This window comes from Octopus bimaculoides, chromosome 6 (assembly GCF_046866305.1).
Source record: "Octopus bimaculoides isolate indiv1 chromosome 6, ASM4686630v1, whole genome shotgun sequence".
NCBI lineage: Eukaryota > Metazoa > Mollusca > Cephalopoda > Octopoda > Octopodidae > Octopus > Octopus bimaculoides.
Genome location: NC_142933.1, coordinates 114,912,411 through 114,937,410, shown reverse-complemented (window position 1 = coordinate 114,937,410; position 25,000 = coordinate 114,912,411). Strand labels below are relative to the sequence as shown.

The 25,000-nt window shown below is 35.3% G+C and overlaps 1 protein-coding gene across 1 annotated transcript in view; it reads left to right on the top strand.

Annotated features, from left to right (window-relative positions):
• LOC106874336 (short-chain specific acyl-CoA dehydrogenase, mitochondrial) overlaps positions 1-24,747 on the top strand; it is a 29,746-nt gene extending 4,999 nt beyond the window's left edge. Inside the window, exons 2-12 of the mRNA XM_014922038.3 lie at positions 8,585-8,730; positions 10,393-10,542; positions 12,376-12,487; positions 15,927-16,042; positions 17,260-17,295; positions 18,495-18,665; positions 18,807-18,863; positions 20,275-20,355; positions 20,653-20,748; positions 21,888-21,944; positions 24,561-24,747. Of these exons, the coding sequence (XP_014777524.1) occupies positions 8,585-8,730; positions 10,393-10,542; positions 12,376-12,487; positions 15,927-16,042; positions 17,260-17,295; positions 18,495-18,665; positions 18,807-18,863; positions 20,275-20,355; positions 20,653-20,748; positions 21,888-21,944; positions 24,561-24,722 (1,184 nt within the window). The 3' untranslated portion in view covers positions 24,723-24,747. The remainder of the gene's footprint in view (positions 1-8,584; positions 8,731-10,392; positions 10,543-12,375; positions 12,488-15,926; positions 16,043-17,259; positions 17,296-18,494; positions 18,666-18,806; positions 18,864-20,274; positions 20,356-20,652; positions 20,749-21,887; positions 21,945-24,560) is intronic.
• The last annotated feature ends 253 nt before the right edge of the window (positions 24,748-25,000 follow it).

Sequence of the window (25,000 nt, the reverse complement as noted above, 5' to 3'; positions counted from 1 at the left end):
CGTATGTGTATATGTATGTGTATATATATGTGTGAAGGCGCATGGCTCAGTAGTTAAATTGTCGAGCTTACAATTGTGAGGTTGTGAGTTCGAATCCCAGACCGGGCTACATGTTGTGTTCCTGAGCAAGACACTTTATTTCACGTTGCTCCAGCTGTAGAAATGAGTTGCAACGTCACAGGTGCCAAGCTGTATCGGCCCCTTTGCTTTTTCCTTGGATAACACTGCTGGTGTGGAGAGAGGAGGCCAGTATGCATGGGTGACTGCTGTTCTTCCATAAACAACCTTGCCCGGACTTGTGCCTGGGAGGGTAACTTTCTAGGTGCAATCCCATGGTCAGTACCAATATCTTTATCATGAGTTTTCAGTGGGTTTTGGATTTTAGCAAGTGGTATTATATACCCTACTGATTCCTCTCACACCTCTTACATCACAGTTTTGTTGATTAACAATTGCTTGGCACATCCCCAGACTCCCTTCTTCCCAGCTGTTTGTTCTACTGTAATGATGCTATTGGTTTCACAATGGTCCTGGAAAAAGAGGTTTAAGCATACTGTATATACCTTATACATTAAGTTCTGGCATGCAATTGGCCAGTAGCTTTTTGCTATGTGGATGGTTCTGCATTTGGGGATCAATTTTGTCTCTACCAGAGCTAACCAGTGTTGTATGCTATTGTTCCCATTGAGACCTTGTTGGTACACATTGATAAGATATGGTCAGTAGAAGGTTAGCTTCTTGTTCCAATATCCAACAATCAAGTCTCTTCCAAGTGCTTTTCTATCCTGGAGATCAGTATTTAAGTATGCATGCATGAATGAATGAAATTTCCAGAATTCGGGGGAACCAGCTCTTTGAATAGTGAAAACACAAGGTCAGGTCAGTGGTAGAGCTATTGTGTACAAACAATGTATAATGACAAATATGTACTGACTAAAGTAAATGTGGATTTGTTCTCCAGTTATGCATACATTCACAAGTGGCTGACTAAATATACAAGTCATGAAGGTCATGCATGAATACACATATTGCACCACTGTCTATAAACTCCAGTTCTAAATGAATTGCAGGTTCTGAATTAAGTGAAGAATAAACAATAACAGATAAAATGTGGTTCACTACAGCTGTGTTTGTTGTTTTTTTTTTTTTGCATGATGTAACACTTCTGTTCATCAATAAAAAACAGTTGTAGTGAACCACAATCCATCTGTTGTTATTGTATATAATATATATATATATATAATCTGAGCCTGAATGTGTTAGGTTTCCATCAGAAGCCAATGAAACTTTAAATCTCATGGAGCCGAATCAGCCTGTTTTAAATAATAATATAACACACACACCCACACGGCGAGTTGGCAGAAACGTTAGCCCGCCGGGCAAAATGCTTAGTAATATTTCGTTTGCCGCTACATTCTGAGTTCAAATTCTGCTGAGGTCAACTTTGCCTTTCATCCTTTTTGGGTCGATTAAATAAGTACCAGTTATGGGGTCAATATAATCGACTTAATCCATTTGATATAATCGACTTAATCTGTTTGTCTGTCCTTGTCTGTCCCCTCTGTGTGTAGCCCCTTGTGGGTAGTAAAGAAATAACACACACACCATGGATGTATATGTACAAATATATATGATTACGTGTGTTTGTGCAAAAGGCATTCAAACATAAAACACATGGCAAGTTAGGAATAGAGTAGATGAGAACTTCTCAAGCTGCACTACAGACAACCCATCTCGGAGCGCAATGATTTTGAATAATTCATACAAGATTGATGGGGATTTATATTCCTGCCACACACAACTTCTCTAGTGCCAGGAACACAGTAAAATTCAACTAGTCTGTACTGTAAAGTGTTTATTTACAGCTCATTCCACTAAAATGCGTATTTATTCAATGAACAGGTGGTCCAGTTGATTGACTGACTGAACACTCATCATGAAAACTGATAGACATCTATCCAGTTAATTCCTAACTGCAAGGTGTTACTGTTTCCATTTTTTATCACTTGATATATTTGATTTCCGTCTTGTCTTAGAATTTGTTATTATTCTTGGTAGTTAAGAATTTGGTATGGCTCTGTGTGGAATCCCATTGAATGGACTGTATTTCTTACCCAAAGGTATACTGATTGTGCACCATAAATTTTGTTAACCATTTTGCATTTGAACTGGCCGATTCTGGCTCATATATTCTACCTGTTTTATGTTTAAACTGGCCAGATCCAGCTTCTGACACCTACCCTGCAATGTCATTCTAAAAATAAATAATCACATCTTTGAAACCTCGAAGTTATGAGATAATACAGGATAGATTTTATAAAATGTGTATGAATAACTATTACATTTGACAAAATAATCTGAATACTAAGGCCTTCAAGTTACTGCAGTCTGTGGAATACGTCATCAGGTTTAAACCTGCCATTCCGTCAAGAAAACCAAAGCTGGTATAGAGCAACATAAAACTATTGTTTAGCATACAAAGTGGGTGAAATTATTTAAACCTTAAACATAACTTATACTTTGGTGGGCTAGATCTTGTAGTATCCATGCTGAGTTTGGTGCATAGAGGATTTATAGCAGCTTAGTGTAAAAATTAACTTGCTCAGCTAAAAGCTTAATAAGTTTCAATTGTAAAACTAAATGTGGGACATAACCAGAACATACTGCTCCTTTACCACCCACATGCACAAGCACGTGGACTATAATAATGTCAGCAGCTATTATCTGGACTTTGATACTTGAATATCGGTTCAAAATCTAGGATGATAACAGCTTAGCAAGGTCAAATTCTTCTGATAAATTTATGCTTATGTAAAACATGGTAGTGTTAGTTGTTATATTTATGTGTATATATATATATATATATATATATATATATATATATATATATATATATATATATATATATATATATATATACATACATACATAAATATAACAACTTTATATATATATACATACATAAATATAACAACTTTATATATATATATCTATATATAATTTTTCATAGAAAACTATGTAATCGTTACCAATATACCAATATATATAATGGATATTAGCATCAAATCTCTCTTAAATTAAAAAATTTAAAACTTTGCATATATATATATATATGTGGCGGGGGGGGGGGTATGTATGTATGTTTGTATATATGTGTGTGTGTATGTATGTGTTTATATATTAGGGACTATATGCATCATCATCCTTTATTATCCATTTTCCATGCTAGCATGGGCTGGAAGATTCGGTAGGCACCAATAACTTGCAGGGCTGCCTCAAGTTCCGTTGTCATTTTTGGTGTGGCTTCCACAGCTGGATGACCTTCCTAATGCCAACCACATTACAGTGTGTACTGTGAGTGTTTTTTAATGCTATTGGGCACTAGTGAAGTTGACAAGTAACTTACAAAACAGGGAAAAGCCCCTGTGACTAAGTGGGATTGGGGAAGTATTTAAGAGGGGAGTTGGTTTTATACGAGAGGTTGAGAAGCCAAGGGACAAACACAGATGTCTTACTATAGAAAAGATACATAGCCACCTTGCATTATATAAGGCTGGGAGTGGCTGAGAAGAAGGTAAGGATGGCAATGATGGGGTGCTTGAGCAAACCTTTAAGGTGCAAAAAGCCCAGCATAAGAGAGGATACAGAAAGTGGATCTGTGGTAGGAGGGATAGTTTCAAAATAGTGTCAAGAAAGAACATGTTTAGAGATGGGGGTAGAGGTGAAAGTAAGGAGTGATAAACAAGGGTGGAGGTGTTGTTGATTGAAGATCCCAGTATGGAGAGAGGGTAGGTACGAGAGGATACATTTGGAAGCAGGGGATTGATGTGCAAGGTGTTGGAGTAGTTAGGAGGGAGATGTGCAGGCACATAAGGGTGGCTGTAATGAGTGAAGCATGATGGTGGATATGAGAGGACATTGTGAATGATAGCAGATATGAGAGCTGTTAAGATGAAGTATGGCAGAAGAGAGGGACAGATAACTGAAAGCACAGAGAAGAGGTGATCAGTGAAAATAGTATATTGTCCTTCTTCTCTTTTGAAGACAGTAGTAAATTATTTTACTGTAAGATTTCTCTTCTGCAGGAAAAAATAATTTATTATTCTATTTTGTAAATTTTTTATAAAAGAAAGCCTAATGCTCTGGTAATGTATAAAACAAGCTCTGGTCAAAATACGTTATGTGTTCCTTTCTTGATTTTAAAAAAGAAACATGTTTTATACATATATAAACATGTTTTTTTTTGTTAGATTTATATCTTATTGATTTACATCATATATGAATCAAATAATGATGTTTGATAAAATCTTCTGTATGGTAAGAAGGCATGGGCATGGCTGTGTGGTAAGAAGTTAGCTTCCCAACCACATGGTTCTGGATTCAATCCCACTGTGTGGTACCTTAGGCAAGTGTCTTCTGCTATAGCCTTGGGCCAGTCAAAGCCTTGTGGGTGAATTTGGTAGAGGGAAGCTGAATGAAGCTCATTGTGTGTGTGTGTGTGTGTGTCTGTCTGTCTGTCTGTTTGTCTCCCACCACTGCTTGACAACTGGTGTTGGTGTGTTTATGTTCCTGTAACTTAGTGGTTCAGCAAAAGACAATGATAGATTAAGTACCAGGCTTAAAAGATAAGTAAATACTAAATTTTATGTTTTCAACTTCTTTAGTTTTTTTTTTTTTAAACGAATACATACCTAATGAACTGTTGCATTGTAAATAAAACAACTCTTTTAAGAATTGGAAAAAGGAATACTCTTTAAATAGATGAACTAATTTAAGAATTCTTTTTAAAATGAATACAAAACTCTGGATTGAAATGGTGAAGTCTAGTCAAGGTTAATCAAGCATTTTTATTTGAAATCAAGTCTGATGTTATTGAGCTTGTAATCTACAGAGAAAATATAGTAAAAAATCATAGATATGAGGTCTGTTCAAAAAGTATCAGGACTGTTGCTACGGGAACAGAGCTAAAGTGTGCAGAGTGAACCCACTTGGCACAGATTGACCTTGAACTCTGTCGTGCATGCACACTAAGTTATAATGCTCTCACTCACTTCCATTGTTTATAGCAGTGCTTGGAAGTAAGGCATGTAGAGTGTGGTTGTCTCAAAAAGAAGAGAGGGTTTCAGCTGTGTAGGATCTCCTTGATTGTGTCAAGGAAGGCAAAGACATTTTGAAAACAGTCATGGCAAAATCAAATCCCATTTAAAGGAACAAGATTTCAATACATTGAGAAAATCCAAGAGAATGTGATGAGGTAGTTGCTTGCTATCCCCCAAAAAGAGCTCCAGAAATGCTTCCATCAATGGAGACAATGCTGGATAAAAGGGTGTGACTTCAGAAGGGGACAACTTTGAAAGAGATTAAATGCCGAATTGATGTGTGGTAGTTTTCTTTTTATAGCCCTATTATTGATACTTTTTGATCAGACTTTGTATATCAAATGGCCATAGAAATTAGGTGATAAGTCTGTAGAGTATAGAACAGAATGATTTCTTACTCTTAGTATCCCAGGGTCCATAGACAATGTGATGCGTAGTCAGAAATATATGTAAATATTCAGGTCAGATGTGTAATGCTGGTTTCAAAGAGCAGGAAAAGGTAAAATTAAAAGGAAAAAAGAAAGGAGATCCATTTATGAATTACTATCTTAAGATTAAAAAACAAAGTTATTTATATGTGATATGTGTCCTGGATTAATTAGATATTTAAATGTGATACACGTACTGAAATAATTAGCAGTAGAAATACACCTGAAATGAACTACTCTGATGGCTTGCTGGATGTTGTCAACAATTTCTGTTACCTAGGTAATTTAATTAGTGCTAATAAAAGCATAGGATGGTGTGGAAGAAATGAAGGGAGATCTGATGGAACAAAGAGACATGGCTATAAATGATGTGAACATGATTGATTAGCTGTATGATGTTAAATTTAATGAAAGCAAAGCATAAGGACAACTAGTATTAAAAGCTTCATTAATTATATACAGAAGAGATGATTGCACTGATATATTCCGAGGTGTCACTTAAGGCAAAATTATATTGATGATTAGATATTAATTATTTCTGATTATTTAATCACTTGCAATTCAAACTATATGTGACATGAGAATTCTCTGCTCTTTCAAATACTTCTTACCAGCTAACGAAAACCAGGATTTGATGAGGCCCTTGTTAGGGGATGGCATGTAGCCTCATACACTGTTGAAGTCAACTACCACAGCTTTTCAGCTAGAACAGTGCACTGCTTCCTTCAGAAGATTGATCTGGAACCCAATCAACTGAAGAAAGCCACCAAGGAGTTTGGCACATAGCAGCTGAAACCAGCTCAAGGTGGTTGTGATTGACAAGAGACCACATGTGAAGATAATTTAGTCCTTGCTGCCACAGTCAGGAGAAGTGTACAGGCTAAGGGGTGAAATGCTTATGAGCCTGAGATACCTGCTAATGATACTGAAAGGTTTCTGAAATTGCAATGGATTCAAAAGAGCTTGCCATACCTCTGAGTCAAGGACATATCTATCTCTCTGGTACTGCTATAAATAATGCATCCAATATGCTGTAAAGTATAAGGTTGTTAAGAACCTTTAGTTTTGCCGTGGATATAATTCCTCTGTAATGTTGTTGCCATAAAAAAAAGCACTCTTTTTTTTTTTAAGGTTGGTATTAGGAAGGGCAATCAGCCATAGAAACCAAGCCAAAAATGAAATGCAAGTGAGATGAAATCCTCTGACCTGTCTAGTTGAGCAGACCCCCTTGAATATGAGCTGACTGACTCTGACCATGGGAAGCCATCCAGTCCAACTAATGTAGCATGGAAAGCAGTAGTAAAATGATGGTGATGATGACAACATATGTGTGTATATGCATAAGTATATATGTATGTGTGTGTGTGTGTGTGTATATATATATATATATATATATATATATATATGTACTAACAGTAATACCTGTCATTGATCGGGTAATTACTTTTACTGTTTCTTGGGTCGAGAAGCTAGAAAAATGAGGATATCATATAGAAGAATAGCTGCAGGTCAAGTGGAACATTACTGTTCATATAGAAAATGCATTGCATGTCATGCACCTGCTTGGTGTTTGTTTTTTGACACTCTTTGTTTTAGTAGATATTGTTTTGATTAGGAATATCAGTAAGTAATAGTGAAATGAAATTACAAATGCTGTGTCAGTGCACAATTCATGTTGTGCCATTGCATAATTTTTTTTGATAGAGAAAAAGCATTGCACATCATGTGTATTTTTGGTGTTCGTTTTTTTGACTTTCTCTTTTTAGTAGACATTTTTTTTTATTAGGAATATCAATAAGTAATATCATCGTCATCATCGTCGTTTAACGTCCACTTTCCATGCTAGCATGGGTTGGACAATTTGACTGAGGACTGGTGAAACCAGATGGCTACACCAGGCTCCAATCTGATTTGGCAGAGTTTCTACAGTTGGATGCCCTTCCTAACGCCAACCACTCAGAGAGTGTAAATACTATTAATTCACCAATAAATTTGCTTCTTCAAAACTAACATGGAAACAAGTTTTCTAACATCAACACAGTCTGTAGAGATATTTTCAGAATTATCAGGAAATGCTGTGTCCTGTCAGTGTTACTGCTGAAATTCCAATGCTCTATTACAAGAATGGAAGGCAAGGCTGCAGTAAGTAATAATCCAATGAATTTACAAATGCTGTGTCTTGTCAGTCAGATTTGGGTTTCCTCATCTTGAATGTGTGTATTATATAAGAGAAAAACATGTAGTAATTGAAGTAGAAAAAGATGGATTTCTTATACGAACTTCTGTTTGTTCTTCAAGTTGCAATCTAACAACTTTTAGTATTTGGCCCTGACTTTTATCAATGCTCATATTAAAACTGAGAAGCTAGAAAGCTGGGTATATCATATAGAAGAATAGCTTTACAGAATCCAGGTGACTGCGATGGCACTGAAAAGCTACAAGTCAAGTGGAACATCCATTTGTCACTGTTCCTTTTGACGTTTGAATAGGTGGTATATCCTGAATGAAGCTAGAAGAATAGCTTTTGGGAATCCAGGTGACTGTGCGATGGTACTGAGAAGGCCACAGGTGAAGTGGAAGACTCATTTGTCATGGTTTCTTTTGACATTTGAATAGGCTGTATGCCCAAGGAGAATTGAGAGATTCAGTTTCAAATCAGGGTGTTTGTGTATATGTGTGGCCTAGTTGCAATCCAGCAACTTTTAGTGTTTGGCCCTGACTTTTATTAATGCTCATGGCAAAAGAAAGTGGGGTAGGAAACTGTAAGGGCTTAAATTTGAATGGGACATTAGATGGTATAACTGGTATGCAAGGAACAAAGACGGTGTCATGTTGAACACAACCAGTGAGAATATTTGCTTCAATGCAGTTCCTCATAGGTTTGTGCACAATTAGTGTTGCCTCCCTTGAACCATTTACTTTCACTTTGTGGGACAAACAAACATACAAATGGACAGAATCTCTCTTTTATATATATAGATGTAAGATATATATATATATATATATGTGTGTGTGTTAAAGGATGATGATATATGCAGTATTTTCCCTTTATTTCAGGAGTACCTGCAAGAGCTTTCTCATCCTTAGTGGATCTTCCAGATACACACAAAATGCTGCAAGAAACATGTCATGGGTTTGCTGAGAAAGAGTTGATGCCAGTAGCTGCTGAAATTGACAAATCAAAGAAGTTCCCAGCAGAGCAGGTTTCTCAATTTATCTCTCCAAATGTTAGATGTAATTTAGTGGGGGGTATTAAATATCAAAACTCCCACACAACTTTGTTTCCCAACATCCCCCTTCTCCCCACCTATGATCACCACCCATTGCTGATCCCTCTACTCTCCCTTTCATGTCTACCCACACACTCTCCATGCCCTCACATATCTACCATAGCAACCCCCTGCCACTCCATTTTCATTCGGAGTTTTCTATGACAGGCTTCTTCCAGTTTCCATCTACCAAATCATCTCACAAGGCTTTGGTCAGCCCAAGGCTATAGTAGAAGATGCCCAAAGTGCCACACGGTGGGACTGAACCCAGAAGCATGTGGTCAGGAAGCAAGATTCTTACCAAACAGCCACACCTGTGCTTGTCTAATTGTAAACAAATATCACCAGCATACAAGTGGTGTTGTTCATTTTCCATTCCTTATGGAAATATGTCCAGCCATTGTGCTATTCAGCTGCAAAAGACGGATAAATATAACTTTGCTTGGAAACAAGTGAGGGTGATCCCAGAGAGAGCATTGGACTTGAAAACAATGATGATGTATATCTATATATATATCTATCTATCTATCTATCTATCTATCTATCTATATATATATATATATATATATATATATATATATATATATATATATATATATATATATATATATTATAAAATATGGTAATTAATCATATATTAATTAATATCGATTAATTACCAGGAGGCTAGCACATTTAAGGAATCAAAGAGATTCAGAAATAGTATCTGCAATCTCAGGGGATTAAGGTACATTTTTATATATAACGTTGACCACTAACGTGGACAATTAATGTGCTAGAAATAGATCACATCTTGTGTCTATTAAGACCTAAATTGTTCTCAACATGAAATATAGCAATTCTGCTATATTTCATGTTGAGAACAATTTAGGTCTTAATAGACACAAGATGTGATCTATTTCTAGCACATTAATTGTCCACGTTAGTGGTCAACGTTATATATAAAAATATATATATATATATATATATATATTTATATAAAGTCCTGGGAGGGTAGAAAAATAGGGTATTTCCAATGCGGCACTCAACCTGAGCTTTATGCTACCTTCATTGTTGGATTTCAGATGAATATCAAAATTTTTCAGGTATAGAAAATTCAGGTTTTACAACAGTAAAACAATTGTGTGGGCTTAACATAGAGTGAAATATAGTCCAAACAAAAAGACAGAGAAAGACTTCAACATGTCTTTAATGATCTTTGATGATATGTAAATTTTCACTTGGAACTTTTGCATGAACTGGTGCTGAAAGCAGAGTTACTACAGAAACAATTGTAACTCATCATTAAAAATGTGTTAACATCTCTTTGTCTTCTTATATGGATTATATATATATATATATATATATATATATATATATCGATAGAAAGGACAATAAAAGAAAGAAAGAGACCTCGATATTATGTAAATAGAAGAATTTATCTGTAAAAATATGTGACACTCAGAGTTTTATCATGGCTACTGAATAAGTGTCACATATTTTTACAGATATATATATATATATATATATATAATGTATGTATGTATATATATATTTGTGTGTGTGTATGCTAACATAGTCATATTTATGTATAATAATTTATCTTTTGACATTCAGATAAAAAAACTAGGGGACCTTGGTCTTTTGGCTATTACTGTACCTTCAGAAGATGGTGGCACTGGATTAGATACTCTTGCTTATGCTATAGCAATGGAAGAGATTAGTCGTGGTTGTGCTACATGTGGAGTTATCATGAGTGTCAATAATGTAAGTTTTCAAAATTCTTCCTTTTTTTTTTTTTGCCTTCTTAAAGATTCTCAAAAAAGCTTATTACTGCAATGTTATAAATATTTCATTATTGTTCACTGAAATCATTAATTTTTTTTTTTTCAGTGCCTAGTTTATTCAGTTAGATTGCATCATATGATGTCATAAATTACAAAAAGGAGTTTGTGAAATCAAGTTAAATCAAGAGGATATACGTACCTTTATGTAAATGTCAGAATAAAATTGGCACTCTGTCAGTTACAACAACTAGGGTTCCAGTTGATCTGATCAACAGAACAGCCTGCTCAAGAAATTAACATGTAATATATTAGTGACTGGGCACTCCACAGACATGCATACCCATAACATAGTTTTCAGGGGGGATTCAGCATGACACAGAATGCGACAAGGCTGACCCTTTGAAATACAGCTGAGTAGACTGGAGCAACATGAAATAAAGTATCTTGTTCAAGGACTCAATGCACTGCTGGGAATCAAGCTCACAACCTTACAATCATGAGCTGAATACCCTAACCCCTGAGCCACACACCTTCAAATGTCAGAATAGTTTAAGCTTGACTAATAACAATCTCATCATTTGTATATTTGATGACATGTTTTGAGCTGTATTGCTGGCACAATATATAAGGTAGCACTGGGAGAGATTATAGCAATGTTAAAGTAGCAGAGTGTAGGCATATGCTATCTACTAGAGGAAAGTTGGAAGTTAACCTTAGTCAAATTTTAAAGGTATGTAACAGTACTGGACCTGGTAAAGTAGTCACACTGCTAACAGAGAAATGGATGATATAAGTAATATAGGTCGTCAAAGTTTTTAACAGAATAATTCATTTTAGGCTGGAAAAGACCCCTTTTCAGATTATTTCAATACCGGAAGGCAGTGATCGCATTATCAAAGCTGCTGAACCCCTCAACCATGGGCCCAACACGAGGCCACACATGTACACAAACAAACACACAAATACACATAATGCACATATATAAATAGTTGCATGAATGTTTGTATAGGATTGTGTAAAAGTGTGTCAAGTTGCTTCCCTTTATGTTAAAAGCTAACTTAGCCATTTACGATATAGAGATCGTTAAAAGAAGAACCGTGGAGGTGCGTGGCTTAGTGGTTAGGGTGTCAGCACCATGATCGTAAGATTGTGGTTTCGATTCCTGGACCGGGCGACGCGTTGTGTACTTGAGCAAAACACTTCATTTCACGTTGCTCCAGTCCACTCAGCTGGCAAAAATGAGTAATGCTGCGATGGACTGGCGTCCCGTCCAGCTGGGGAACACATACGCCATAGAAACCGGGAAACTGGGCCCATGAGCCTGGCTAGGCTTTAAAAGGGCGCCATTTATTTATTATTTTAAAAGAAGAACCAGATTGAAATAAATAGTGAGATTGATATGATAAATCGACTAAAATTCTTGAAAGTGATGCCCCAGCATGACCACAGTTCAATGATTGAAATTAGTAAAATCATAACTGAATGCAAAAAGAGCAAATGTCATAACCAAGTTCCAGCTCAGGTAAAGAAGTTGAATAAACGTTGAGCTTTTGCATCTGTAGATAAGAATGTTTACTAATCAAAATGTGTAAACAAACGTAAGTTATCTGGTTGATTAGTTCAGGAGTTCCAAACTACTTGCTAATAATTCATTTCAAACATTAATATTAATATACAGTTGTTCTCAGTAAACTCATTTCATCCATTCAAATTTAGAAATGCCAAATTATTTTTAATGAGTAAAGAAAAATAGTTTATTGATATATTATGATAAAAAAAATTCTCAACTGATTAATTTTATTCTAATCTTCAGTCTCTTTACTTAGCACCAATTAAAGACTTTGGAAATTCATCACAGAAAAAAGAATTCATCTCACCTTACATAAACGGAGATAAAATAGGGTGTTTTGCCTTAAGTGAGCCAGGTAACGTGTTGCTGATTATGTTTACTGTTAAATCTCATTAAAATTATCAGATTTATTGCATGCTGAGTCCAAATTTACAACAAGATGCAGTAATTGAATGGTTATAGTGGAAATTTCTAACACAATTATGAACAGGCTTTCTCTATCAGAGAAGATCTGTTACATTGTTGCAATTCTTTGTCATCTCCTTCAAGAGGACGAGCCTCCTGAGATCAGTTTTCACTGTTTCTTCCCTTATCTTCCTTGGTCTTATTCTCCTGCAAATTCCTTTAACTTAGACTGCTTGACACTCTATCTGTCTATCATCTTCCACATAGATCACATGTCCATACCAACTCAGACATAGAGTGCAATACAGAACTCATACACATTTCTCTTATACCCAGTTAATTGGAAATTACTTTACGTAAATCAGTAAATATAACCAGAACATAAATATAGTTTCCTCTATTAACTTAGTCTGTTACAACTTTCATAATTGCTATAAAAAGACTTCAGTTGTTGGGGAATCTTTCCATAAAGTGCAATTTCATGTTCTTGGTTGGAGATCATTACTTCATTACAAAAGAGTAAAGTACCAAATTTGTAATTATCTATTAATGGATTTGAACTGGCTGTTATTATCTTTGTTACTATATTTCCTTTATACCATTTATCATTACATGTCTGGTTTATTTTTTTTTATGAGGGTATGGTTTGGACAAGTCTGTTACATCACAGCATCTCACCATGTTGCTGATCCTGGTCATTTCCTTTGTAATGCTCAACAATATGCTGAGATTAACTTTCACCATTTCATGCTGTACCTTATGTCTGTATCTTGTGTCTGTATAGTTTCTGTCTAAGACATTGACCAACCAAAGCTATAACAGGAGGTGCTCACTCAAGATGCTACACTGTGTGAGCAAACCTGGAATCACATGGTTACAAAGCAAACTTCTTAACTACACTGCCATATCTGCATCATTTTAGGGTAAAATGTCTCCTTTGATAATAGCCTTCATTAGATAACCTTATTTACTTAACCTTGTTTGATATCAACCCACTTGAGTTCTTTGATTCAAAAGAAACTGATTTTATATCCTCGAACTCAAATTGGTTGATATCTTTGATACTAAAATTCTTGTTTTGAAGCCTTCAGCTTTAGATTAAAACATAATTGATATGTAAGAACCTTTTTAAGTTATGTTCCAAAAACCAAATTAATCATGAAAATACTAATTATTTGACTAAATTCCTTAAAACTTCAGATTATTTCAAAATTAATTAAAACATATGAATAGTATATCTTATTAGGAATATAGAAATGAAAGGGTTATGAAAATAATTTTAAAAATTGAATAAACTGAAAAAAATGTCTTTCTTTATATACATAGTTGCAGAGAAATTGATTAATTGTTATGCAGGTTTTATAATTGTAGAAAATTGTTGTACATTAAGGAAGGTGAAAACAAGAGTGAAAGAAGTCAAGTAATTGTGATAAAAGATAGAAATATATTAGTTTCTAAACCTACACATTTGCCTTCAGTTGATGTGACATTAAATTGATAATAATGGTGACAGTAGAGTTATTGGAGATACAAGGACAATGAAGTTGTAAATAGGTTTCTTATCTCGACTACGTAGATATTTCAAATGTTAACTAAAGTGTTAGTATGTCATCGAGTGTTTGTTGTGTTTTATTGGAGAAGTTTTAAAATGCCAGTGCAAATAATGAAGAGATTTCTGTCATATAATTGAAAGACAAGCAATTTGTAACATACGGCATGAAATGAACCCACTAAACCTGTATATGAGAAGTACAGACACAAGAAATTACTTCATGAGAAGAATGACTTATGTAATGCAGTTAAATAAAAAAATAAAACTTTTTATGTACATTAGATAAGAGTGTCTTGTAAAGTGTTAGGTCAAGGTCAAGAAAACACCTAAGTATATCGAGGATAACTGAGAAATTTATTAAGTTTAAGAAGAGCTAACTATTAAGTTGGGAACATATAAATAGATGATAATCCATTCTTTTATAGACACAAGGCCTGAAATTTTGGAGGAGTGGTCTAGTCAATTATATTAATCCCAGTGCTCAACTCGTTACTTATTTTATTGACCTCAAAAGGATGAAAGACAAAGTTGGCTTAAGTGGAATTTGAACTCACAACATAAAGACAGGCAAAAAGCCACTGACCATTTTGTCCAGCATGCTAGTGTTTCTTCTAGCTCACCACCTTATAAATAAGTGATAATAACTAAGAAAATATCACATTTCTTAACTACATACCATAGTATATCATTTAATGATGAGGTAATATTGAAAAATTACATGATATATTAAAGTTTTCTTGGTTGTAGATTGTTTATAGAAAACGGTATCATATTCTGTGATAATTGTCTTGAGCTTTGGGTAAAGAAAACTAACTCTACTTACTGTTGAGCCAACTTGTTTATTTGGTCTTGATGCCAAAGCTAATAGGATGTCCAAGGACCTTAGTAACTCATGACCCTTATACTATCCATATTCTTGTCTAATGAGATATAAGTTGATCATTCACTCAGCATACATCACTTTCATCTACTCTATTTCTAACTTTTGTTAATTTTATGTAAAATATTTTTAGAGTTGTAGTTCTTTCCTGAAAATGGCTAAAGTGTTATAAGAAAACTGAGTTTTTGCATATGATTTATATAGTGATGATTTATCTGATAATCAAAGATAATCATTAGAGTTCAAGAAAGTCTTCAAGAATCAATTCAGTCCTAAAAGAGAAATGCTTATCAAAAAAAAAAAAGCCACTATTGGAGGAAAGTAAGGCAAGAGTAGTACAATCCTGTTGTGCCTGTCCACACTTTCTCACTCTATTACACCTACCTACTCACTCACCTTTTCTGTTCCTCTATCCCTATTCTCTCTCTCTCATATTCATCTTGAACTTTGAGTGTATGCCCTCACCATCTCTCTCTCTCTCTCCAGCTGAGGAAGCCATGTATTCACCTCTTCATTAAGACACCTGTTCTTGTCCCTCTTTCATACTTTCACATCCTTCAATACTATACTCCACTCAGTTGAGTGGGGGTCTTGTCTTGTGAGTACTTGGCAACCTCACAAATGTTGGTGCCATGAAATAAAAAAAAAAGAAAACTACCCAGTACATTCTGTAAAGTAATCAGTGTCAGGAAAGGCATCCAGCTATAGAAACCATGCCAAAGCAGACATTGGAACTCAGCCCTGCCCTCTGGATCACCAATTCCTATCAAACTTCCAACCCATGCCAACAGAGGAAAAAGGCTGTTAAATGATGGTGTTTTAAACATTCCTTTTATTCCTAGTACACCTACAGTTCTTGCTTGTTGCTTTTTTATTTGTGTGAGCCAGACCTCTATGAATTTATAGCATGAGACTTAGTGATAAGATTATATTTAAATCTGTGTATTTATCATTCAGGTAATGGGAGTGATGCAGCTGCAGCATCGACAGTTGCACACCTGCATGGTGACCATTGGGTGCTAAATGGTACCAAGTCATGGATCACCAATGGCTATGAAGCTTCAGCATCAATTGTAAGTATTTGCTTAATCATTATTCTTCATCCACATCATTTTTATTGTATCAGCCTCTGCAAGAGTTCTATTTCTCTTTCTATTACCTGTTATCTCTCTCACTGGATGATGATGTGTACTACCTTTTTTTGGTTATGTTCAAAAAATCTTTGGTTATAGGTGGGTTGACATATGAGTACAACTAAGTTTTGTTGTTGCATAGTCACAGTCTTCTTTAGTTTGTCATCTTTTCTATTCATTAATAGCCACAATTAAAAACCATCAAAATCATTACAAATCATGAGGAACTCTTATAACAACTGTACTTATATAACATTGCCGAAACTGCATTACAAAGAAAAGATTCTTCTTTAAGGCCAGAATATACTTCACTTCTAATCAGTTACCAACTCATACAAATATCAAGTGTGACCCACATTGTAAAACTATTCATATGCACGAAGTGGGGCTATCGCTTATAGATAACTTTGACTGTAGCCCTCACCCCAACCAACCAAATTAAAAAAAAAAGCATGATGTTTTCTTTCTCTTGACTTTTATTTTTACAATATGTTGTCAATTGTTTAAAGTTCAAGTTGAACACAAATGTAGCCAATCTAAGAAGGCCTACAAAAATTGTGAGAATTGTCCTTTGAATTTAAGTTGTATGTGTGTGTGTGTATACATTAGGCAATGATCATAAAAGGAAGAACAGTAAAGTGACAAGCTTTAAGAAATGTTGTATTAGTTTAATGTTTAAAAAGAAGAGACAATCTCATGACATTTCAGATATTTGTCTTTCATCAGAAAAAAATAAAAGAATGAGAAAAGGTATTGGGCAAAATAAAAAGTATAAGAAAAAGTGGTTGGGGAAAATGGTTAGGGATCAGGTGGGAACGCTGTTTTATGGGAAGGGAGGGTGAGGTGGCGGAGGGTGCATGTATAAAAGTGTATCTATGTGTGGGTATAAAACGTCTTTCCCTCTATATAATTTGTCCTTCAGTCTGTATATCTAATTATCTCACAGTCTTCTCTCACTTTATATATAGATATCTTATTGGCTTATATATAGATGTTTTATTTCTCTAACAAATTATTTTTTAAAATTTCATCTTTCTAGCAATAGATAATTTTGGTGGTCTCGATGAATGACTGACATATAGTGCTTTACTCATTTTACTTGTAGAGTATTTTTGTTTTTTAAATTTATTATAGGTATTTTGAATATTTTCTTTCAGGTTTTTGCAACAACAGACAAAGCTAAGAAACACAAGGTATTGTTAGTTATTTATATTTTAAGCCCATATATCATACATTTTCAAATGAAAATTGATGTAGCAACTCATAATTTATGTGTGTGTGTGTGTAGGCATGAAGTAGATTTGATCCTAGATAGTCAAATTTAAATTAACACTTCAGCAGCACTTTTCTCATGGTAAAACACTAGTTTTTCTTTGACAGCAGTTTACATTTTCTAGATGTCTTAGCTAAGCAAAATAACGTCTTTGCCACTTGAACCTTCTAACCTCTTCTATGTCACCAAAAGCTAGAATTAAGATAACAAGTCACCACCAATGGAATCTATTGTTCTCATCGATATGTCTATCCTTCTGGATTGTTATATAAACAAGAACCCCCAAGCAAAAGTTAGTCAGTTAGTGACAACTCAAGTTCGTGAGAACCCGAGTTAGAGAGAGCGACCATCAGTTAGTGAACGGACCACTAGAATCATGACCACAAGCAGACAGCCACTAAAGACAAATGGCCAGAGGAAAAAAGAAAGTTGCAATCAGCGACTATGCGAGACAACTTCCCTCAACTCTCTCACTATCACTAGCTCAGCTCACTTTCTTCTTAGAACTTTACTCCATCTCTATCTATAATTACTACTACACAATGACGAGACCACAAACACAAACTATACAAGGAAAATCTACATCTGTCTTTACTTTGCATGCATTACGATTTTATCACCTGCCCGTTGAGGCAAGGTATCTTACAATGTAATGGTAAAATAAATATTTTCTTCACAACTTCAATCACCATTCTTTCATCTTTACATAATGGCAATCAATGAAGAACCAATCCTTACAAACTGATTATGACTCCAACGTTCCATATTATTGTATACTAATTAATTTCAACCATTACAAAAATAAGCTTCTACCGTTACAAATTGGTGACTCAACCGTTACACTAATATCTGTCGTTACAAAGTGGTGATCCCAACATTGCACCATAATAAGCATTGATTACAAATTGATGACCACTACTGTTACATATATATTCTTTTAAGCATTTCTAATTAAGTTTCGTAGTTGTTTCATATGATACAGGCAAAAAAATTATTCTTATCAAGTATTAGTTTTCTTTTGAGACATGATATGAGAAATAACAATAATATTTAGGATTTACAAAACTAAATGTAATTACAGATGGTATAAGTAATCTTTATATTTATCATTTTAAACAGGGCATAAGTGCATTTATTGTACCAACATCTTCTGAAGGGTTTTCACGTGGGAAAAGAGAAGACAAACTTGGCATCAGAGGTTCTTCAACATGTAATTTAATTTTTGAGGATTGCAAAATTCCTAAAGAAAATATCCTTGGTCCAGAAGGATCTGGTTTTAAAATTGCTATGGTAAGTTTCCATTAATATAAAGTAAACTGTAAATATTTGTGATCGATTACATTTCGTGATCAAAAGTTTTATGTTGTTTACATATTTTATACAGCAATGTTTAATACCTTAAAATTATTGAATATAAAATTCATTTTTCAGCAAGTTCTTGATGCAGGTAGGATTGGTATTGCTGCTCAAGCTGTCGGAATAGCTCAGGTAAACTATAAATTATCTTTTGTTCATGGTATAACTGTGTGGTTAAGAAGTTCACTTCAGAACTATGAGATTTCTGATACAATCTTACTGTGTAGCAACTTAAGAAAGTGTCTTCTACCATAACCTCAGGTTAGCCAAAACTTTATGAATGAAATTTGGCTGGCAGATACTTTGTGGAAACTTGGCTTAGAGATAGATTATGTTTTTAGATTGTAAACATAATGTGTTGCCTGGTTTAACACCATTATCTTGTCCTTAGGTGTCTTTAGTAGGATGCACTTTGTTGCAAATATTTGAGTCAGGTCTCTGGTTTAAAGATAACTTCCTCCTTTCCTCACACCAGTCACAGAGGTCCTGGAAGGGATGATATGCACTGGTATTTCTCCCCTGACTGAGCCATTTAAAAAATGTTTATGTATTTGTAATACATGGTATAAACTGTAATTACAGTTGATTAATATAAACTAATTATTTATCAAATATGTCAGAGTTGTGCTTATTTTAAATCATCATCACCAATATCATTAACATCATTATTTTTATGTCCATTTTTCCATGATGACGTGGGTAGGATAGGTTTTACAGTATTTCATCACTTGTCACAGTCTTCATTGTCTGCTACATGCAGCAATAAAGAAGACTGTAAAACTTTAATGTTATGTATGTCATGATTTTTAGGTCATGGTTTTTGCAGCTCATTGCCCTTCCTATCACCAGCCACTTGACAATATTTTTTTATTTTATTGGTTAAGCCCTTCACTTCCTAAAAAGCATAGGCCATCAACAACTTTTCTCCACTGTTCACGACTCTGGATTATCTTCAGAGCCACTCGCTCAGTAAAAAGGTGGGGTACTTCTCGGGTGTTGTTGATTTTGAATTATCATTGATGCTTCTGTAACCTTGCTTTTTTCTGGGTAGAGGTGTTGGCCCTATGCAAACCCATTTTTACCTCTGGGAAGAGATAGATGGTCCATATTAGTCTGGTCTCTATCTTTTGACCTGTCTGGCATGGGAGGCCCTACTAAGAACTTGCACTTTACTGGCATAGCTCTCTGGGCCATTGAGGCACACAAGCAACCACACTGCAATAAAAACTGGACCTTGTAGTATAACGACATAGTCTGGGTATATTGAATCATTGGCACTACAGAGGCCATCTATAACAAGACAAAAGAGTCCAAACTACCCTGTATCTGTCTTACATTCAGAAAAGTAATAAACCATTGCAAATGTAGTAAAATTGTTTTACTGTAAAAATTTTTATCAATTTATTTTGGTTCAGTCAGCTCTTTTTATTGAATTCTTTTATAATTATTTTTAGAAAAATTTAAAAAATTTCAATGTCTCTTTAAATTTGGGATTAGATGCATTTTTTATCTATTTCCTTACTGTATTCATTTACTCTATTAGGCTGCAATGGATTGTGCTGTGGCATATTCTCTAAAAAGAGAAGCATTTGGAGCCCCAATTGCTAAATTACAAGCTATTCAGGTATATTATACTTTTAAACATATTTTACTTCTAAAGGATTGTGTGTGTACTCTAAAAGATAAATTTCTTTCCTAACTGTTTAGGGGGGAATATAGTCAATGAGTATGTGTGTATGTGCATGTATACTTGTACATATGTATGTGTGTCCTAACATGGAAGGAATAAAGATCAAACTGTGTAGGAATAATAGCTGAAAGAGAAAATATTTACCTTTACACAGAATTAGAATAAAACATTAAAATGTACAACAATATTTTGAAGCGATATAATATGACCGTTTGTGTGTTTGTATTACAGATGAAATTAGCTGACATGGCATCCAAAATTGATTCTTCTCGTCTTCTTTTATGGAGAGCTGCTATGTTAAAGGATGCCAAAAGACCTTATTCAAAGGTAAGATTATATGAATATACTGTGAAAGATAATGGAAATCTAGTATTGAAATGTATGTTTATGAAATTGTTTTAATATAGTCACAATAATCTGAATCAAAAAGATATGCTGTTAGTGAAAAAAGTATGGGTTTTATCTCATCATTAACACTATACTGTGTCCACAACCAACCCTCTTAACTCTCAAATGCACCTAACTATAATAGATTCCATTAGTTGATAAACTTATTACCTTAAATTGTGGGTTGACAGTGTGATTGATAATTAACATGTAAAGTTGATTTAAAATTCTACCATATATATTGCTTAGGAAAAGAAGAGCTCTGATAGGTTGGCTAATTCTAGATACACTATATAAAACTGAAATCTTCAATAATGTCCCAACAATTCATTGAGTTATGGAATAACTAATAAATGATCATATGTTACATGTGCTGTTTGGAGATTTTTCTGTACTTTTCATTATTTCTAACTATAATTCTATCACTTGTCCATTACATGTGATAATAATGTAAGCAACTGTGAAGATCAAATATCCAACTATCGGCCACTGAGTTTTAAGTTGAAAATTTACATCTGCTTTTTATGTTGGCATGGGTTGGATGGCTCTTCACAGCCCAAGTTGGTTCTTTATCCAGATACCCTATAAGACAGATTGAAAGACAACATCTTGTTTGTACAATTCAACCAAGCCAAAGATGAAACATATGAATGAGGCATAATCCTTCAATCCATCTCGGAGGGCAAGAACTCTGAATAAAGAATTAACTTGGACTTTGATGATCTGTCCAACCCATGTCAGTTTGGAAAGTAGACAGCTGAGAACCTCTCTGCAATCATTTGACTAACAAGAGATAAATAAATCTCCCTCAATCATAGATCTTCTTGATCAGGGCCAATCTGTCACTACATTTGTGAATCATCTGGTTTCAAGGCAGAGATCACATGAGTTTTGCAATTTTGAAAATATAGGTTCCAATGTAGTAATCATTAAAGTGAACAAAGGATCTAACCTTCAACACAACTGTTTTATTTTTCTGCAACAAGACACTATTTTGTAAGAGTTGTTCAATATCAGAGAAAGTCATGTTAGACAAATCAGTTGATGTTAATTCATTAACAAGTTTTTCACTGTTACAGGAATCAGCCATGGCTAAGTTAGTTGCCTCAGAAGCTGCAACTGCTGTTAGTCACCAGGTAAGTTATAACTTATTGATTTCAATAAAAAAAAAATGTTAATTACTTTGAAATTAAGTTTGTTCTTTCACTCTTTTCTGTCACTGGTCTGTAGCCATGCTAGGGCATAGACTTCAAAGGTTTTAGTCAAGCATATTGACCCTCCCCCTCAATATTTATTTTAGTTTGGTATTCATTTTTATAGATCTCCAGCCTGATGAAGGCTGGAGGGTATATCAGCCGAAACGTTGTGTTAGCAACAAACAAGATGAGGACAAATATCCATCAATTGTAAATAATGTAAATAATGTACTCTTACTTAGAGTTTCATACTTGGATATATCCAAGCCATTTACAAATGATATGACAACATGTTATTCATGTAAATCAGAAGGGACATATATGAGCTGTTCGTATAAATCCTGACTTCTCTGAATAGCTTGGTACTATCTGATCTGTTGATTGCTTGGGTATATCCAAGTATGAAACATTGAGTAACAGTGTTTTAGGCTATTATAAACTGACCCATCTTTTCGCTTATCATGGATACACCTCTGCCCTTTCTTCTTGCACCTGCCCCACTCCCAACTGCATGGCTGTGTGGTAAGAAGTTTGCTTCCCAACCACATGGTTCTGGGTTCAGTCCCATTGCATGGCACTTTGGGTAAGTGTCTTCTACCATAGCCTCAGGCCTACCAAAGCCTTGTGGGTGGATTTGTTTGACTGAAACTGAAAGAAACTTGTTGTATATATGTGTGTGTCTATGTTTGTCCCTCACCACTGCTTGACCACCAGTTTTGGTGTGTTTATGTCAGTAAAAGAGACTGATAGGATAAGTCCCAGGCTTAAAAGATAAGTCCTAGGATTGGTTCATTTGACTACAATTTCTCAAGGCAATACCCTAACATGACCATGGTCTAATGACTGAAACAAGTAAAAGAATAAAAGAATATCCCCTCACCAGAAAATTCTATAGACCTCCTGACTTCTCCACTCTGATCCTACCATCCTCCCCCCTTCCCTCAACCTACCACCCCTTTCCTTCAAAATGCCAGAAGCCTACACAGCTTTCTGACTTGTAGCTCCCATCCATCCCCCTGTGTTGCTCACACTGGATCCTTCACTTGCTCCAGGCCTGGTTACCAAACCTGTCTGTTCATCACCAATAACACCTTCCTCACAGGATCCAACTACTGCACTGTACTTAACTCCTTCTCCTGTGCCTTCACCAATGTTATCTGTTCTATCAAATGTACTCTTTGTGGGGTGTTATACTTTAGCCAATCTGGTCACCATCTAACTGACCGGTTCACTAAGCACATCCATCTCTGGAAGCATACTCCCATTTCCCATCATTTCTGCTCAGTGAAACATTCCATAAGACCTGTTGAGGCAAGTGAAATCGAAATCGAACTAAATTCAACGACTGGCGCCCATGCCAACGTCGTCTCCTTCATTGGACACTAAACTCAGCTTGCAAAGACTTATTAGGGCAAGCGAAAGCGAAATTGGGATGGCACCTGTGCCCAGCGTCGCCTTTCTGGCACTTGTGCCCGCAGCATGTGTAAGGACTTTCGAGCAAGATCGTTGCCAGTGCCCCTGGACTGGCTCTTGTGCGGGTGGCACATAAAATACACCATTTTGAGCGTGGCCATTGCCAGTACCGCCTGACTGGCCTTCGTGCGGGTGACACGTAAAAGCACCTACTACACTCTCGGAGTGGTTGGCGTTAGGAAGGGCATCCAGCTGTAGAAACTCTGCCAAATCAGATTGGAGCTTGGTGTAGCCTTCGGGTTCCACCAGTCCTCAATCAAATCGTCCAACCCATGCTAGCATGGAAAGCGGACGTTAAACGATGATGATGATGATCTTACTGTATTTAGTTTGGCCTTGCACAATGAATCTGTAACCTCTAGACTTTTGCAAGAAAGTTTCATCTTCTCACTACAGGCTCATATGCTATCAGGCCTCAACTCACCACCCACCTTCTTGTAACAACTCCCCATGCTATGCATCCCCCGCCCCCACATACATCAAATATATGACACACCCTTAGTCTCATGCGCATGCATGCAGCCAATCTCAACCCAGCAAACACCCTCACACATGGACATAATTCCAAAGTGTGTGTGCCAAACACGCATTTTACTGGGTTAACTTTGAAATAGGACTGCAAACGCTGACAAAGTCGAGTCAAATCTTGATGATGAAGTTCAACAGTAGCACTGGCGATAAGAAGGTTATCTACACACACACACACATACATACATAATAATTTAATGAACACAGTATATATTTTTATGAGCTACTAATAGTTTCATGTAATGAAAACAACACAGACAATATTATATAACACATCTGGTGCCTTCATGCAATCTTCAGGCTGCATTCACATAGCATATACATGATTGCATGAAGGTACCAGATGTGTTATAAAATGCTGCCTTTGTCATTTTCATTGTATGAAGCTATTAGTAGTTCATAAAAATATATCATGTTCATTAATAACATTTATCTCTCACCAGATGAAGTACTTTTTTTATTGATCTTACCTTCATGACACCGTATACTATAATATATGTGTGTGTGTGTGTGTGTGTGTGTATCTATATATATATATTTTGTTGTTTGTTGCAGGCAATCCAAGTTCTTGGAGGAATGGGATATGTTTCTGATATGCCTGCAGAACGCCATTATAGAGATGCAAGAATTACTGAAATCTATGAAGGAACAAGTGAAATTCAACGTCTTGTTATTGCCGGAAGCCTAATCAAAGAATATCAGCAGATGAATCTTTGAATCTTTACTGCAGAACAACAACTAATAGACTAATGATCTGTGGTAACATTAATATTTTTCCAATAAAATAAGAAACAATTTAACCAAAGATTTCAATTTAATTGATAGGAGTAAAAAATGGGCATTTGATATTGCAATTGTACATTTTAACAATGAGTATTTCAGAGAGAAAAACGTTTAGTTCTTTGAGTGGCACACTGATATGAAGACAAAATGAGTGTGAAGTTAAGGTGCTGGACTACTAACAACTTGACCAAAGGTTCCAATCTTATGATTGT